This window comes from Tiliqua scincoides, chromosome 1, assembly GCF_035046505.1.
Source record: "Tiliqua scincoides isolate rTilSci1 chromosome 1, rTilSci1.hap2, whole genome shotgun sequence".
Classification (NCBI taxonomy): Eukaryota; Metazoa; Chordata; class Lepidosauria; order Squamata; family Scincidae; genus Tiliqua; species Tiliqua scincoides.
In genome coordinates, this window is record NC_089821.1 from 195,027,085 (window position 1) to 195,042,645 (window position 15,561).

Consider the following 15,561-nt stretch of genomic DNA (forward strand, 5'->3'; position numbering starts at 1 on the left):
GAGTCTTAATGCTTAGAGCCAAGATTTACTATGGGACATCCAGTTTTCAAAGGATGTACTCTTTAAAAAATGAAAAGCCACAGGGAGTTGATCCTCCTCAGAGGGCTGCTGCAGCCCCCTGGAGAAGGGTTATATTTCAAGCCACCATGCTCTCATCTCCTACAGGGCATCCCTGCACGTTCACAATGATGGCACCTTTGTTGTGCACTTACACAACCTTTGTTTCATGAACAAAATTGAAAATATTGTATAAGATTACCTTCAGGCTATGTGTATAAAAGTATACACGTGAAACAACTGAATTTAGTGTTTAGACTTAGGTCTTGTTATGTATATGCAAATATTGCTAAATTTAAAAAATCCAAAGTCTGAAATACTTCTGGTTCCAAGCATTTCAGATACAGGATATTCAATCTGTACCTGAACATTTTCTAGGTTCTAGGCTCCAAACTGTTATTATACTGTTTTCATGCTGCAGAGAACCCCTGCAAATTAAAGATGGAGAGACAACATCAAAGATGTATTGCAACAACATCAAGTAACATTGAAAGACTGCTAGAAGTGCAAGAACCAAAACTTTGTATCTCCCTCGACACCTGAATTGGTAAAAGATGAAGTAAAGAAAAAGAAGAGAATCCCTGCCTCATCTTCACAAAAATCACAATATTGTATCTTTACACACAGGCAAGCATTAAATCTCTCCATAAGATCTGCCATTTTTGGGTTTCCCATCCAGTTTTGTTGACATTTGGAAAAAACCCTGCTCAGAATATTTCCCATATTTTAGAAGACAACTTTGCAGACAGAACTTTCAAGAGTAAAAATGCTTGCTGCAAAAGACTGTACAGCCTTTTGAAAATTTTCTATTTTATATGACAATGTGTGAATTCTGTCTTAAAAGACTACTTTTTAACACTAGAAACTATCCAGAAAGCTATGGCTAAAGCTAAGAACATTCTTCAAAAAAGCACTTGTAACAATGTTGATTCTAGAATGGAAAAGAGATAAATGAAATTGCCGATCAACTGAAACAGCAGCTTTAAGTGGCTGCAGGATGCTTGATAACTGAAGTGGCATAAACTTTATTTTCATGTTGTTTCAATGAAAAGTCAAAACTGTAAATTTTCTCTCAAAGTTTAAGCATTAAAGAATGTCACCTATGAAGTAGGAGCGCATACTCTATTGGACTGCTCAGAGCCAATGCAAGTTTTGAAACTGGAAGATACTTTTAATCATAAGTAGAGTGTAGCCCTATGCAGGATTGAAACTGGCCCTAGAAGGGTACAGTACAGTACTTCAGTGCTTACAAGAGATTCAAGACTAATGGGCCTGAACCAAGAGTTATTACAAATTTTAAGTACATTCCTAAACAAAACCATTTCAGTGAAAAGCTGCACATTAGGTAACAGAAATTTAAATATCATAAAAACAAATTTTGCTTAATGTTACTATGCTATGTTGAACTGGGCACATTCATGCCTTCTGAATAGCAATGTACATCTCCAGAGATATTCTGACTTGCCAGAGACTTCAGAGGAAGTGTTTCTTTGACATATGTAATAATACTCTTATGGGTATATGAAGATTTACTGAGTTCACAATGTATCTCAAGAAAACCACTCTTTTCTAGGGGAACTACTACAAAATGAATTTAATTACAGTACTTCAAACCAAGTACACAGGTGTTTCTGTCCTGACAAATGTGGCAAGCCTCCGATTCATTTTTGTTCAGCGCTTTGAATAAAAATGGCTTCACATGTTGCGTAATATTTGTCAGTGAATTCCCTGAAGAAAGTTTTTTAAACCATTTCAGAACCCCTACAATCACTTCCCACCATCTATGCCAGAGGTCTCCAAACTTTTTGGCCAGAGGGCTGCATCAAATGTCTGGTACGGTTTTGAGAGCTGGAAAAAAATTTAAATATAAAATTTATAAAAATAAATTAGATATGGAACTTAGATGAGTGAATAAATGAATGAATGGGCTCGTTCATGCAACCTCTCCAGCCCTCAGAACACCCTCCAGATGCAACCAGAGAATAGTTCCAGGCATGTTCGGCAAAGTGGGCCAGAGGTTTTCAAGGGACAAGAGGCTGGCCACGGGCCAGATAGAGGCTCACCACGGGCCGCATCTGGTCCCTGGGCTGGGGTTTGGAGACCCCTGATCTATGCCTATGTTCTGCTCCTTTCCAGTATAGTATAGCTTTTGAAATTGCTGCACAGATTTCAGCATTCTTCTGACAACACACCACTTCTTTTGTCACCTCATTCCTGGCCTCAACTTCACCTTTGGAACTGATCTCTTGGTTACCAATCCCAAATCCCATCTTATTCCTAACCCCTAACTTCAGCTCTGTATCCAATTGCAGGCCATATGGCCACCGCATAAGAAGGAGCTTGAGAGATATACTATCACATCACATCACTTTGTACTTCATCCAGCCTGAAAATACACATGAGAAGTACTTAATGTGCTTTTTGATAGCAGTGATCCAGTTCCCATAAGGTCAACTATACTAGTTTTCCTGTCAAGCAAATGATAGTAAAATCTCCTAATATCATTACAATATGTAGAAAAAAGATAGGCTCATTTGTACTTTCTCTAATCACTTGGTTCTTTCAAGACTATAATTCATATGACACTGACCTGATCAGCTGATTTTTCTGAAAAGAGATATGTACTAAAATTAGCTATTTATTACACATAATGGCAACAGGCTATTATAGTTCCTTGCATTACTAGCACCTTGTAATACACGTTTTACATCCAACACACAGTGGGTGTCACCCTCAAAATAAATAGTACTAAAAAAACCTATTCTAGTTAACATCTAAGGGAACCTCATTAAACAGATTGAAGTCTCAGTGCCCCCAAGTGAGGGGGAAGGTGAAATAGGCAGAACTCATTAAAAAGCAGGAGTGTCAACCCCAGAGCTTCAACATGCACATTCGTAGAACCCTCATTTACTTTGGGTAGTCATGAATGCTTAAATGCCATGTCCAGTCCTTAGCTTAGTCAGGACACTTCCTGCCTGTGGTTTTTAACCAGTGAATTGGTTAGAGTTCAACAACAGTAGTTTGTTTTCCCACTATTCTTTCCATTATAGCAAACAAGGTTTGAAGTTGGAGTTAATGTGTTGCTGTGCTGCTACAAACATTTAACAGCTTTAGTCCAATGTATCCAAGATACCACACCTTAAACACCATCATGCTGTCCATCATCAACCAGAAAAACCGTATTTCCTGTACTGTTTTCCACAGTTCCTCTATAACTATGGAAGGCTGCTCCCGAAATTTCAAAACCTGTACATGTTTCAAATACATATTTATATATCAAGCATCTACTACAGCCAGCTCAACCTTTGCAAGTTTAGGGGATAAACTCTCGTTATGATAGACTCTCATCAGCAAAATCATAACAGAAAGCAAAACCAACCACCAGATTTGGAGAAGGAGGGATGACAATGCGGGCAGAAAAGGAATTCAAGTAACTGCTGCCATTACTGAAGCTGTTCAGAAGATGACCTTGTCTTTCTTGCACCTTTGTATTATCCTCCTTTTGCTTTTGAGCCTGGAAGGGCACATGAACAGTCAGGGAACATTCTTTAAAATTATAGGGACCTCTTAAAAACATGTTTCATGCCAGATTCTGTTCATAGGTTGTAAAGTTTATTTTTATATCTTGCTTTTACATGGGACTCTTATTCAAAACACTGTTTGGTTCCATTAGTGCCAGCATCTGGTCTTCCCAGACCATTCAGTGGACCCATGTATGTGTTTCAAACTAATTTTATAAAGTGAAAATTCTGCAATAGAATGAACTATAAATTTTCAATACTTGTAGAGCACCTTTTTGTTTAAACTTTAGTAGCACATAAAGAAAATATATCAATCTTTGTTGGCTCAGAAACCCTTGTTTGATACAAATGATAAATAATTTTTCTGGCTCAGAGTGGAAATAAAGCTTTCATCATTTCAGATTATCTCAAACCCTATTCCAAGAGAATAATTCTAAAATTAACAATTGCAAAAGAAGTATTTAATATTTCCAAAATATTATGGCTAAATATTCTTTCCAGTAAAGACATTAGCCAATACAAATCAAGGAGAATTAAAATGTTTTGGGTAACTAGAAGACAGAAGAACACAAAGCCAGGAATATGACTGTTATTCAAACTTGGATACAAGGATTTCAGGCTGACCCCTTCTCTCCTAGGTGTTAGCATAAACAGGAAAATACATTCTTTGAATTCATTCTGTCTAAAACTTTGTTAAACTAAAAAAGTTTGACTCACATGAGACACAAAGCAAACTATACATAAGACCACTCTTCTTGGTGCCAAAAAAGCCATAATAAATAAGTCCAGATGAAGCTAACTGAGGTCAAATAAATATGCTAGTTAGGACAGCAGATTTGCCTGGTTAGTTTCATAAATATTCCCTAAGTTTGCAATTTGTACAAAGCGTGAAGACATCCAAGTTAGTTTTGTACTTGGCCATTACAGTTGCTGTGGTGACATGACTGTACTCTGCTAATTTCCTCCATTATTCATGGGGGACAGGAGAAGAGGAATATTTAGGTTCTTCTGCTCAATTGAGCATTTGTACACAACCTAGCAACAGTGAATCCCCTTAAAACAAGGGTCAAACATTTTGTCCACAGACAAGTAATATGCATCTTATGCCTGGTCACATTCTACTTTCTTCCATGAAAGTAGAGCCCCTGTACAAATTCTGTACTGAATACAGAAAAGACAGACAGAACACACACGAACAAAGTTTGTTTGTTTGCACAGAATAGCCAGTTTTGTGCAAACACACATTTCACTAATCATTTGGAAGCAGCTTAACTAGCAGATAGACAGTTACACAGAAATGTAAGTCCCATGAACCAGTATTGCCCAAACTATAGTAAACAGCAGCACAGACAAAGTCTTGTAAACCTAGAAGGGAATGAAGCCCTGCTAACCGCAATCCCTTAACTTCAGGAACTATAATAAAGGAAATGTTACAATCAACACAAATATTTTAAGTAATATTGAAAAAGTAAAAGTTTATTACCATATTTACCAGACCAAAGAAATTTTATCACGCGAGATAGCTAGCCCCCTCTTAATGTGTTTTTAAGTGGACATTTTAGGAAAAATATTGTAATCAATCATAAATTTGATCACTCTGGTTGCAATCCTATATGCCTTTATGTGGGAGTAAGCTCTACTGAACTTGATGGGGTTGACTGCCAAGTAGACATGCACAGATTGTGCAGTTAACACATGTATATTTCTATTCAATAAGTTAAATGGATAATACTCAGGTCCTCATCTAGGCAGTTAATGCATGCTCCAAACTGAAAAGACTTAAAAATAGCAAAAAAAAAGATAGGTGAAAGAAGAATGGTTACAGAACCCATTAACCATTTTTTAATGTTAGCTCAAAAGGATGTTCAACCAGAAGAGATCTGCAGAGAAATGAACCTGAAAAAAGCAAAAAAAGAAGCAACTTATAAATAGAATTATAATCACAGTAAGACAAGCATATCTTGATTATATTGTGAAAGTCTTATAATGAGTACATCAAGGAACTAAACTTACAGCCCAATATGCAATCGAAAGTTTATGTAGTACAGAACAAAACAGATTACAGGTTGAGACTAATTATTCGCTGGGTCCCTTCCAAGTACTCATGCAAAAAACGCACTATAGCAAATCAATTTAAAAAACAAAGTTTCTCTGCTCCAGTGATTTAAAAACAGCCTTGCTGACCTTTTGACTCTAAGATAAGAATAATTAAGAAGACAATCCATCAACTAGTCCTCCTCCAAGAGCTTAGAAAGCTTCGCTTAGCCCCTCCCTTCACCAATGCAAAGTGATCACCTTTCTTTCATGTGCTCAGGGGGAAGGGAGGGGCTGCCTGGAGAGAGGATTGATGGATTTTCAGCTAGCTGCCCTTTCTCTCTCTCTCATTAAGAAGGCTAGTGTTAAAGGACTGTTCAGTTTTTTAAACTGATTTTAAAGGGGTGCATTTTTCCCCATTCTCCAGGGATCAGCACGTTCTCTCTCATTTGCAGGGGCCATTTGTGTTGAGTCAAATCCGTGTATAAAAAAATCTGTGTATAAATAGGCTGGACCTGTATAAGAATCTAATCTATTTAACCTTAAATTCTAGATGCTTACAAAACTCTAATTTTAAATGGCAATATCTCTTTAGTCATCACCAAATGAGTCTTTGAGACAGCATTCAGAGGCACAAGAAGAAAAAACCCATTATAAAAGTATACTACAAGCAGTCTTTGACTGTTCCTTAATGGATATTCCTTTGGAGAACTGAAGCACCATATTAAAACACAATGCCTTGAGTTGGCAGAATGCTTGGAAAATTTTGCTCTCAGTTTCTATTTACACATACCCTCTAAATATCACTTCCTGCCTATGCCATCCTAAGCAACAAGTGTCATTTAAATCAAACACATTGTCTCCAGCAATCATCTGAGCAGCACAGCAGCAAGAATATTTGAGCTGTAACCTTTAAAGCTACAAGTTTCTATTGTATATAAAAGAATAAGAAGAAGTAGGCTGTGGTTCATCAGTGGACCACTAGCATAAGATTGCTCTGTAGTTGGACCTTGGTCTCCTCTAGCAAGGCAAAAACGCATGCTCAAAGTCACTAACAGGCCTGATCAGATTATATTCAACACTGGTCTTGTCCCCTTGAAAAACACAGTGTACTTTCTCATCCATACCAAGTATACATATTCCACTGAACATCTCTGCACATGGGTGCAACATTTTCATATGGTGAATAAATGTAGTTCTGAAAAAAACACAAAAGATTTTCCTCATTCAGTATGAGAATTGACCACACTACTATTTCTTTATACACATGTCCAATTCAAATGTTACCCCCATGCATTCCATCACAGCACATAGAGAGAAATCATAGTCCAATTAAGGCCAAATTATGTATTAAACCAGGGGTGTCCAAACATTTTGGCAGGAGGATCACAACAACTCTGACACTGTGCCAGGGGGTGAGAACTAATTTACATTTAAAATTTGAATAAATTTACATAAATAAATATATTAGAGATGGAACTCATATGAAAGAATGAAGATCTCACAACAGCTCAAGGCATATAAAAGGCCTTGCAAAAAGCAAGGTCGGCCTTTCCTTCGTTGCCATTGCTGCATCACAGACATGAAACAGCAAGTAGTGGAGGGAGCCCTCATCCCACAGGTGAGAAGTTGAACAGTTGTCCTCCCACTGAAGCAGTTGTGTCTGGCCAGCACAGGCTGAAGCAAGATTCCAGAGGGCCAGAGGCTCATTGTAGACTGGGGGCTTCCCGCGGGCTGGGCTGGGAACCCCTGAGGGCCACAAGTGGCCCCCATGCTGGGGTTTGGGCACCCCAGTATTAAACTGTTGAGATTCTGTATGAATTCTAAATTTTTAAATATATATTGATGGTCCATGGAGAGTCAAGTAAAAATTTTAAAAAGGAAACGATGTAAGACTGAAGTAACCCAGCCCCAATTAAGCTTCAAACATCAAATAAATCAGTCACCAACCAGAAGCATTTTGCCTATTCCCACAATGCTTAATTTCTACAAAGTGAAAAGGACCATTAAGAACAGCAGTCTATCAGGATAAGAAAATTTGATGTAAATCTTACATGCGCAGATAGACCGATCTTCACACTTCCCTTCTTCCTTCCTTCCTACATATCTGGGAATTATTTTTATCAAGATAGAAGATAATTATGAAAAAAGCCTTCTATATCTGCAGTCACATCTGATGCTAAGAAACATATATAAGCTTCATGCTATTCATCATTTCCCTCAAATTTGTCCAGGGATGAGTCAGAGTTGCATTCAGTTTGTATTTATACTAAAGGCAAATTGAGTCCACTCTTGTGGTTATGCACACAGCAGCAGTGAAAATAATTTTCCTGAAGTATCTACCATTCTCACAGCCAAGAAATTGCTCTAAATAGCAAAGCAAAAAAAAAGCAAGCAAAAAAAAGGCAAGAATGAGGGGCACATACTATTGTCCAATCCTATGCATGTCCTCTCAGAAGTATGCTCCATCAAAGTCCCAGTTAAGTGTGCACAGGATTACAGCCCAAACTTGATCTGTTAAAATGATTTCCATATATACAACAAAGATGAAAAAGTTCTGTACAGTACTGAAAACCAAAAAATTGGCCTATTCTAAATACTGATACAACAGGCAAAAAGTTTATGCAATAGCGGCTATTTTTTTTATTTACAAAAAATGGGTGCAACAGAAAACTTATTTTGAAAATTAACATTCTAACTTTTGATCACAATGGATTTGCCTATGAACATTTACTTGCAATTTTTACCAAAATTTCTACTGGCATTATAAGTGGGTATATATAGATTTGACTATCATTCTAGCTGGCATAATTCTAGACCATAGTACAGTACAGTATCTATACATGAAATACTCTCAAGCTTAAAAGCATAGTGAATTAATATTAAATCCATGTTTGACAAGTTTATTTGAAAATACATAGTTTCCTGTTAGCGTGCAACCTTTCCTTGTTCAAGTTAAAAAGGGCTTTATCTTGGCAAAGAAGTACTTTCCATTTGGAAAAAAAAAATATGTTACACTAGGGCCAGCCCAAGACCCAAGATGCCTGGAATTCCACTAAAATTTAGAAGGCCCAACAGGTTGTATCTCAAGAAAGTTAGTCATAACTAAGGGCCCAATCCTATCCAACTTTCCAGCTCCAGTGCTGCTGCAGTGCAGTCCCTAGGCAAGGGAACAAATGTTCCCTTACCTTGTGGAGGCCTCCATAGCTACCCTCCCACCACTGGATGCAGCACAAACCCAATTGGCATGGCTACACCAGGGCTAGGAAGTTGGATAGGATTTGGCCCTAAATGTGCAAATCTATGCATGTTTACTCAGCAACAAGTCTCATTTAATTCAATGGGACTTACAACTAACTTGTCATACATATTTTTTTCCCTGTTCTGCATGTCAGGAAGCAGAGCACTCTGCTTGCAGGGTACATGCTTACTACTGTCTCTTCTATTAGAAGACTGGAAATACTTCAGCATAGAGTCATTACAGTATATGGCACTGCTACTCATCTCAAGTTGAAGCAAATTTGCAGGAATAGATTTAATTAGACTGCAATGTATCACTCTGGCCAGATGGAGGCTGTGCTCTTATTACTACTTCAACTGCAAATGTATCAATTTTCCAAAAGGTATGCAAATATTCCTAGCACTATCCAGATAAGTTTAACAGATTGGGCAGTAAATCTTAAATTTAGATAATGCCTATTTTGTGGAAGTAAATCCCATGTTTACAGCAACAGTGTGTTGTTTTTTTTAAGCTTTCTCAAAACACATTTTCTTAGATATGTCCCAGTGACTTCAGTGGGTGAGAGACCAAGGTTTGGTAAGAGAGCGTATACTTTTTAATCCTTGCTGTTGCTGATCAAAAGACCTCAGGAAGGAGAGGCTGAGAAAACTTCCTAGTTGAGACACAGAGCTACTATCAGTAAAGGCTATTCTATAGCAGACTTGCTCCCATTCAGTAACAGGGAGTCCTTGGGCCAGTTAAGATCACCCAGCCTACCCAACCTCAGGAGGTTGTTACAAGCATTTGAAAAATGGAGGATGAACCCCATGTATTGCCACCTTGGATGCCACAGATTTTTTTTTTTTAAGTATATACAGAACTCATAACCAATTGTGATCCTGAGATTTAATCCAAAAGGAAGGCCTACAGAAATCCATGCAAACAATCAGTCACTTGGGAACATGCCCTGTTGAACTCAAGTTTCAAGCTAAAAACACTGGAAGAACAGACTGAGGGCCGAATCCTGTCCAACTTTTCAGCACTGGTGCAGCGGCAATGCAGCCCCAAGGTTCCCATACCTTGTGGTGGCCTCTGTGACCGTTTTTCCACCACAGGATGCAGTGCACACCCCATTGGCAAAGCTGCATTGGCACTGGAAAACTGGACAGGATTCAGCCCTAAGGCTGCAATCTTTCCCACACTTACCAAGGAGTAAGTCCTATGGACTAGAATGGGACTTGTTTCTGAGTAGACATGCATAGTATTGAGTTCTGAACTAGCCTGTGGGTTGAAGAGAAAGGCTGTATTTTGTTGTTTCTGTCACTTTTACCTGCACGGTCCTGAGAATGACCTCAGCCTTCTCCCTCACGTCTCTGAAGGGGCACCTCTTGGACAGCATCAGCAGGCGAGTCAGCATCTCGTTGAGCCCACCCTGAGCGCTCGTGGCAGACGGCAGGAGCTCCTCTGCCCCCGCCACAGAAGGAGAGGACATGTCTTTGCCCGGAGCCATCGCCTCACTCTTCTTCAGGACCGCCTGCCTTATGCTCTCCAGGGCGACGTCCCTGGAGCCGGCATCCCTGCTGCACAGCCCGTCCCACCTCGCCTCTCCGTCCCGGTCAGCCATGACTGGAGCTTCACACACACTCTCCGCTCTTCCGAGCCTCAGCTCCTGGGGGCCATCCTCCTCCTCCTCCGGAAAGCCAGAGGCAACGGGGGGGAAGGGAAAGCAAACCCAGTCACCTATCCGTCCTCATCATGACAAGGAGAGGCGGACTGGAGGGGGAAAGAAAGGGCAACGGGCGGCAGCTGCCTCTCTCCCTCCCGTCAGGCGGCCAACAGCTGAGCTCGCCCAGCCCGGGGGACGCCTGCAGCCCGTACGGGGCACGGCTCGGCGAAGCTGCTCCCCGTCGTGGAAGTCTGGAGAGGCCGCTGGTCGGTCTCCGCGATGCCACCCGCTGGCAGGTGGGCTCAACGGAGGTGCCTGCCTGCCTGCGTCCTTCCCCCCCCCTTCCTTTCTGGGGGTCCTCACACGCGGTGCTCTCGTCCTCCAGGGGAGCGGCCGGACAAGCTCCTCCTGACCACTCGCTCCCCCCCCCCCCCGCTCAGGTCTCTTCTCCGCCCCGCTTCCCCCTGTCGCCTTTCGACTGATCTACGGAAGGAGCCATGAGGAGGGGCCGGCAGCCTCAGTCAGCTCGCACCGTCCCACCACGGGGTGACCGTTACGAGTCACTTCGCCTCGCCCCGCTCTGAGGCGCCGAGCCCCTCCCTGCCGCTACCGCTCGCCCAGCCCCTTCTCCTGAAACAGCCACTCACGAGCCGACACTCCTGCTGAGCTGTGATAGGTTATGATGATAGCGGGCTTCCCGATAGACGTTGGTCTAGGCCAATCCGCGTGAAGGATTTGAGGAGTTCGATGCTACAACGTGCCAATCAGACCAAAGTTCAGAGCTTTCGGGACTAGAAGAGAACTACAAGTCACAGAAGGCAGCGTGGCATAAAACCATTCAGTAGCAGGTCACGTGAGATTATAGAAAAAAGCTTCTGGGTTGTCAATGTGCTTTTGTTGTCCTTGGCTGTAGGTAACGCTCGTGATTCTGCACTGAAAGCGGTGCAGCTCGGATGAGAACTCGTTTCTATGTTTTATACTTGTTTTTATGCGTTCACTGTAGAGACTAGTGTAAGAGTTTATGTTGTGCTGGGTGCTTGGACAAGATAGCCAGAGGAACTCCAGGAGACAAGGTAAGTGGAACGAAGAATTTTATTGGCCAATTAATAGCACAGGATAGCCTTTCCCAGACTCCACAAAAACACTCCTATTACTGTCCTAGCACCCTCTGATCATTTTTTTAGCCTCTGCAGATGGAATGAGGACTCAGCAGAGAAGTAGCAAGATTCAAGCAGCTAAGAATCTCTTGGCAGTGGACAGCCAAGCAAGTAAGCAGCCTTAAGGTAAGCAGGCCTTCAATGATTTCTCAGATTTGTGTAACAGCCCAATCCTATCCACTCTTTCCTGGGAGTAAGCCCTATTGACACTAATGGGACTTACTTCTGAGTAGACATGCATAGGTTTGGGCCGCCAGTCAGCTTCCTCCAAACCAGGGGTGCCCAAACCCCGGCCCGGGGCCACTTGCAGCCCTCAAGGACTCCCAATCCAGCCCACAGGTAGCCCCCAGTCTCCAGTGAGCCTCTGGCCCTCCAGAGACTTGCTGGAGCCCTTGCTGGCCTGATGCAACTGCTGTCAGTGTAAGGGTGACAGTTTGACCTCAGCATGAGCTGTGAATGAGGGCTCCCTCCACTGCTTGCTATGTCATGTCTGTGATGCTGCAGCAGCAGTGAAGGAAAGGCTGGCCTTGCTTTGTGCAAGGCCTTTTTATAAGCCTTGAGCTATTGCAAGACCTTCATTCATTCATATAAGTTCCATCTCTAATATGTAAATGTATGTAAACTTATTCAAATTTGAAATGTAAATTAATTCTTTTTTATTAAGAACATAAGAACAGCCCCACTGGATCAGGCCATAGGCCCATCTAGTCCAGCTTCCTGTATCTCACAGCAGCCCACCAAATGCCCCAGGGAGCACACCAGATAACAAGAGACCTCATCCTGGTGCCCTCCCTTGCATCTGGCATTCTGACATAACCCATTTCTAAAATCAGGAGGTTGCGCATACACATCATGGCTTGTACCCCATAATGGATTTTTCCTCCAGAAACTTGTCCAATCCCCTTTTAAAGGCATCTAGGCTAGACGCCAGCACCACATCCTGTGGCAAGGAGTTCCACAGACCGACCACATGCTGAGTAAAGAAATATTTTCTTTTGTCTGTCCTAACCTGCCCAACACTCAATTTTAGTGGATGTCCCCTGGTTCTGGTATTATGTGAGAGTGTAAAGAGCATCTCCCTATCCACTCTGTCCATCCCCTGCATAATTTTGTATGTCTCAATCATGTCCCCCCTCAAGCGTCTCTTTTCTAGGCTGAAGAGGCCCAAACGCCGTAGCCTTTCCTCATAAGGAAGGTGCCCCAGCCCCGAAATCATCTTAGTCGCTCTCTTTTGCACCTTTTCCATTTCCACTATGTCTTTTTTGAGATGCGGCGACCAGAACTGGACACAATACTCCAGGTGTGGCCTTACCATAGATTTGTACAACGGCATTATAATACTAGCCGTTTTGTTCTCAATACCCTTCCTAATGATCCCAAGCATAGAATTGGCCTTCTTCACTGCCGCCGCACATTGGGTTGATACTTTCATCGACCTGTCCACCACCACCCCAAGATCTCTCTCCTGATCTATCACAGACAGCTCAGAACCCATCAACCTATATCTAAAGTTTTGATTTTTTGCCCCAATGTGCATGACTTTACACTTACTGACATTGAAGCGCATCTGCCATTTTGCTGCCCATTCTGCCAGTCTGGAGAGATCCTTCTGGAGCTCCTCACAATCACTTCTGGTCTTCACCACTCGGAAAAGTTTGGTGTCGTCTGCAAACTTAGCCACCTCACTGCTCAGCCCTGTCTCCAGATCATTTATGAAGAGGTTGAAAAGCACCGGTCCCAGGACAGATCCTTGGGGCACACCGCTTTTCACCTCTCTCCATTGTGAAAATTGCCCATTGACACCCACTCTCTGCTTCCTGGCCTCCAACCAGTTCTCAATCCATGAGAGGACCTGTCCTCTAATTCCCTGACTGTGGAGTTTTTTCAGTAGCCTTTGGTGAGGGACCGTGTCAAACGCCTTCTGAAAGTCCAGATATATAAAGTCCACGGGTTCTCCCACATCCACATGCCTGTTGACCTTTTCAAAGAATTCTATAAGGTTCGTGAGGCAAGACTTACCCTTACAGAAGCCATGCTGACTCTCCCTCAGCAAGGCCTGTTCGTCTATGTGTTTTGAGATCCTATCTTTGATGAGGCATTCCACCATCTTAACCGGTATGGATGTTAGGCTGACCGGCCTATAGTTTCCCGGGTCCCCCCTCTTTCCCTTTTTAAAAATAGGTGTGACATTTGCTATCCTCCAATCTTCTGGCACCTTGGCCGTTTTGAGGGACAAGTTGCATACCTTAGTCAAGAGATCTGCAACTTCATTCTTCAATTCCTTAATAACTCTTGGGTGGATGCCATCAGGGCCCGGTGACTTACTGATCTTTAATTTATCAATGAGGTCTGAAACATCTTCTCTTTTAACCTCTATCTGACTTAACTCCTCGGTCAGGAGGGGCCGTTCGGGCAGCGGTATCTGCCCGAGGTCTTCTGCCATGAAGACAGATGCAAAGAACTCATTTAATTTCTCTGCCATCTCTAAGTCTCCTTTTATCTCCCCTTTCCCTCCCTCACCATCCAGAGGGCCAACCGCTTCTCTGGCGGGTTTCCTGCTTCTAACATATTTGAAGAAGCTTTTATTATTCCCCTTAATGTTGCTGGCCATGCGTTCCTCATAGTCTCGCTTGGCCTCCCGTATCACCTTCTTACATTTCTTTTGCCACAGTTTATGTTCCTTTTTACTCTCCTCATTAGGGCAAGACTTCCATTTATGGAAGGAAGCTTCCTTGCCCTTCACAGCCTCTCTAACTTGGCTGGTTAGCCATGCGGGCACCCTCCTGGATTTAGTGGAACCCTTCTTTCTTTGTGGTATACACCTCTGCTGGGCCTCTATTACTGTTGTTTTAAGCAGCCTCCATGCACTCTGGAGAGACTGGACTCTTTTTACCCTCCCTTTCAACCTCCTTCTAACCAGCCTCCTCATTTGGGGGAAGTCTGCCCGTCGGAAGTCAAGGGTTTTTGTTAGAGATTTGCCTGGTATTCTTCCCCCAACGTGCATGTCAAAACGGATCGCAGCATGATCACTGTTCCCCAATGGCTTAGTAACGTTTACATCTCTAACCAGGTCCTGCATATCGCACAATATTAAATCCAGAGTTACCTGTCCTCTGGTGGGCTCTGTGACTAGCTGCTCTAAGCCACAGTCATTTAGCACGTCAAGAAATCCGGTTTCCTTATCGTGACCAGAACACAAATTGACCCAGTCAATATGAGGATAATTGAAGTCCCCCATGATTACAACCCTGTCCCTCCTTGTCACCTCCCTGATCTGTTTCCTCATTTCAAGGTCCCCATCCAATTTCTGGTCTGGAGGACGATAGCACGCCCCCAGTATTACATCGCTGCACAAGCCTGGTAATTTAACCCACAGAGATTCTACTGTGGAGTCGGACCCACCTTCAATCTCTACTTTGCTGGATTCTATCCCTTCCTTAACATAAAGGGCCACCCCACCTCCAACATGCCCCTGCCTGTCCCTCCTGTAGAGTTTATAGCCCGGGATTGCGGTATCCCACTGATTCTCCGCATTCCACCAGGTTTCCGTTATGCCCACTATGTCAATGTTTTCCCTTGTCACCAGACATTCCAGTTCTCCCACCTTTGCTCGTAGACTTCGGGCATTCGCATAAAAGCATTTGTACACGGAATGCCCCAGGATGGGCTACTTATTCGCTCCTTTGTCCCCACATCCTCTCATTGTGCCAAACCGTCTATCACATCCCATCACGCTACCTTTCCCAATTTCTTCTCCTACTCTGCCTTTGTCTTGTTGTTCTCTAACCTCCCCATCCTCATCCCATAGGGTTGATGAGTCCCGAACTGGATGCCCCTCGGCTCCTGTCGGCCTTCCCCCAGGGATCAGTTTAAAAGCTGCTCTGCCACCTTTTTAATGTTATGCAC

At 42.7% G+C, this 15,561-nt stretch overlaps 2 protein-coding genes across 4 annotated transcripts in view; one reads left to right on the forward strand and one right to left on the reverse strand.

Moving 5' to 3' along the window:
- SESN1 (sestrin 1) overlaps window positions 1-10,936 on the reverse strand; it is a 72,877-nt gene extending 61,941 nt beyond the window's left edge. The window contains exon 1 of the mRNA XM_066613221.1: window positions 10,163-10,936. Within this exon, the coding sequence (XP_066469318.1) occupies window positions 10,163-10,456 (294 nt within the window). The 5' untranslated portion in view covers window positions 10,457-10,936. The remainder of the gene's footprint in view (window positions 1-10,162) is intronic.
- Window positions 10,937-11,372: 436 nt separating this feature from the next.
- The window catches only part of CEP57L1 (centrosomal protein 57 like 1), a 40,210-nt gene continuing 36,021 nt past the window's right edge, over window positions 11,373-15,561 (forward strand). For 2 of the 3 annotated variants that reach the window (XM_066613270.1, XM_066613288.1), the window contains exons 1-2: window positions 11,373-11,571; window positions 11,683-11,781. The gene's annotated coding sequence lies outside the window, so the exon portion shown is untranslated. The remainder of the gene's footprint in view (window positions 11,572-11,682; window positions 11,782-15,561) is intronic. The other variant, XM_066613279.1, reaches the window with a different exon arrangement.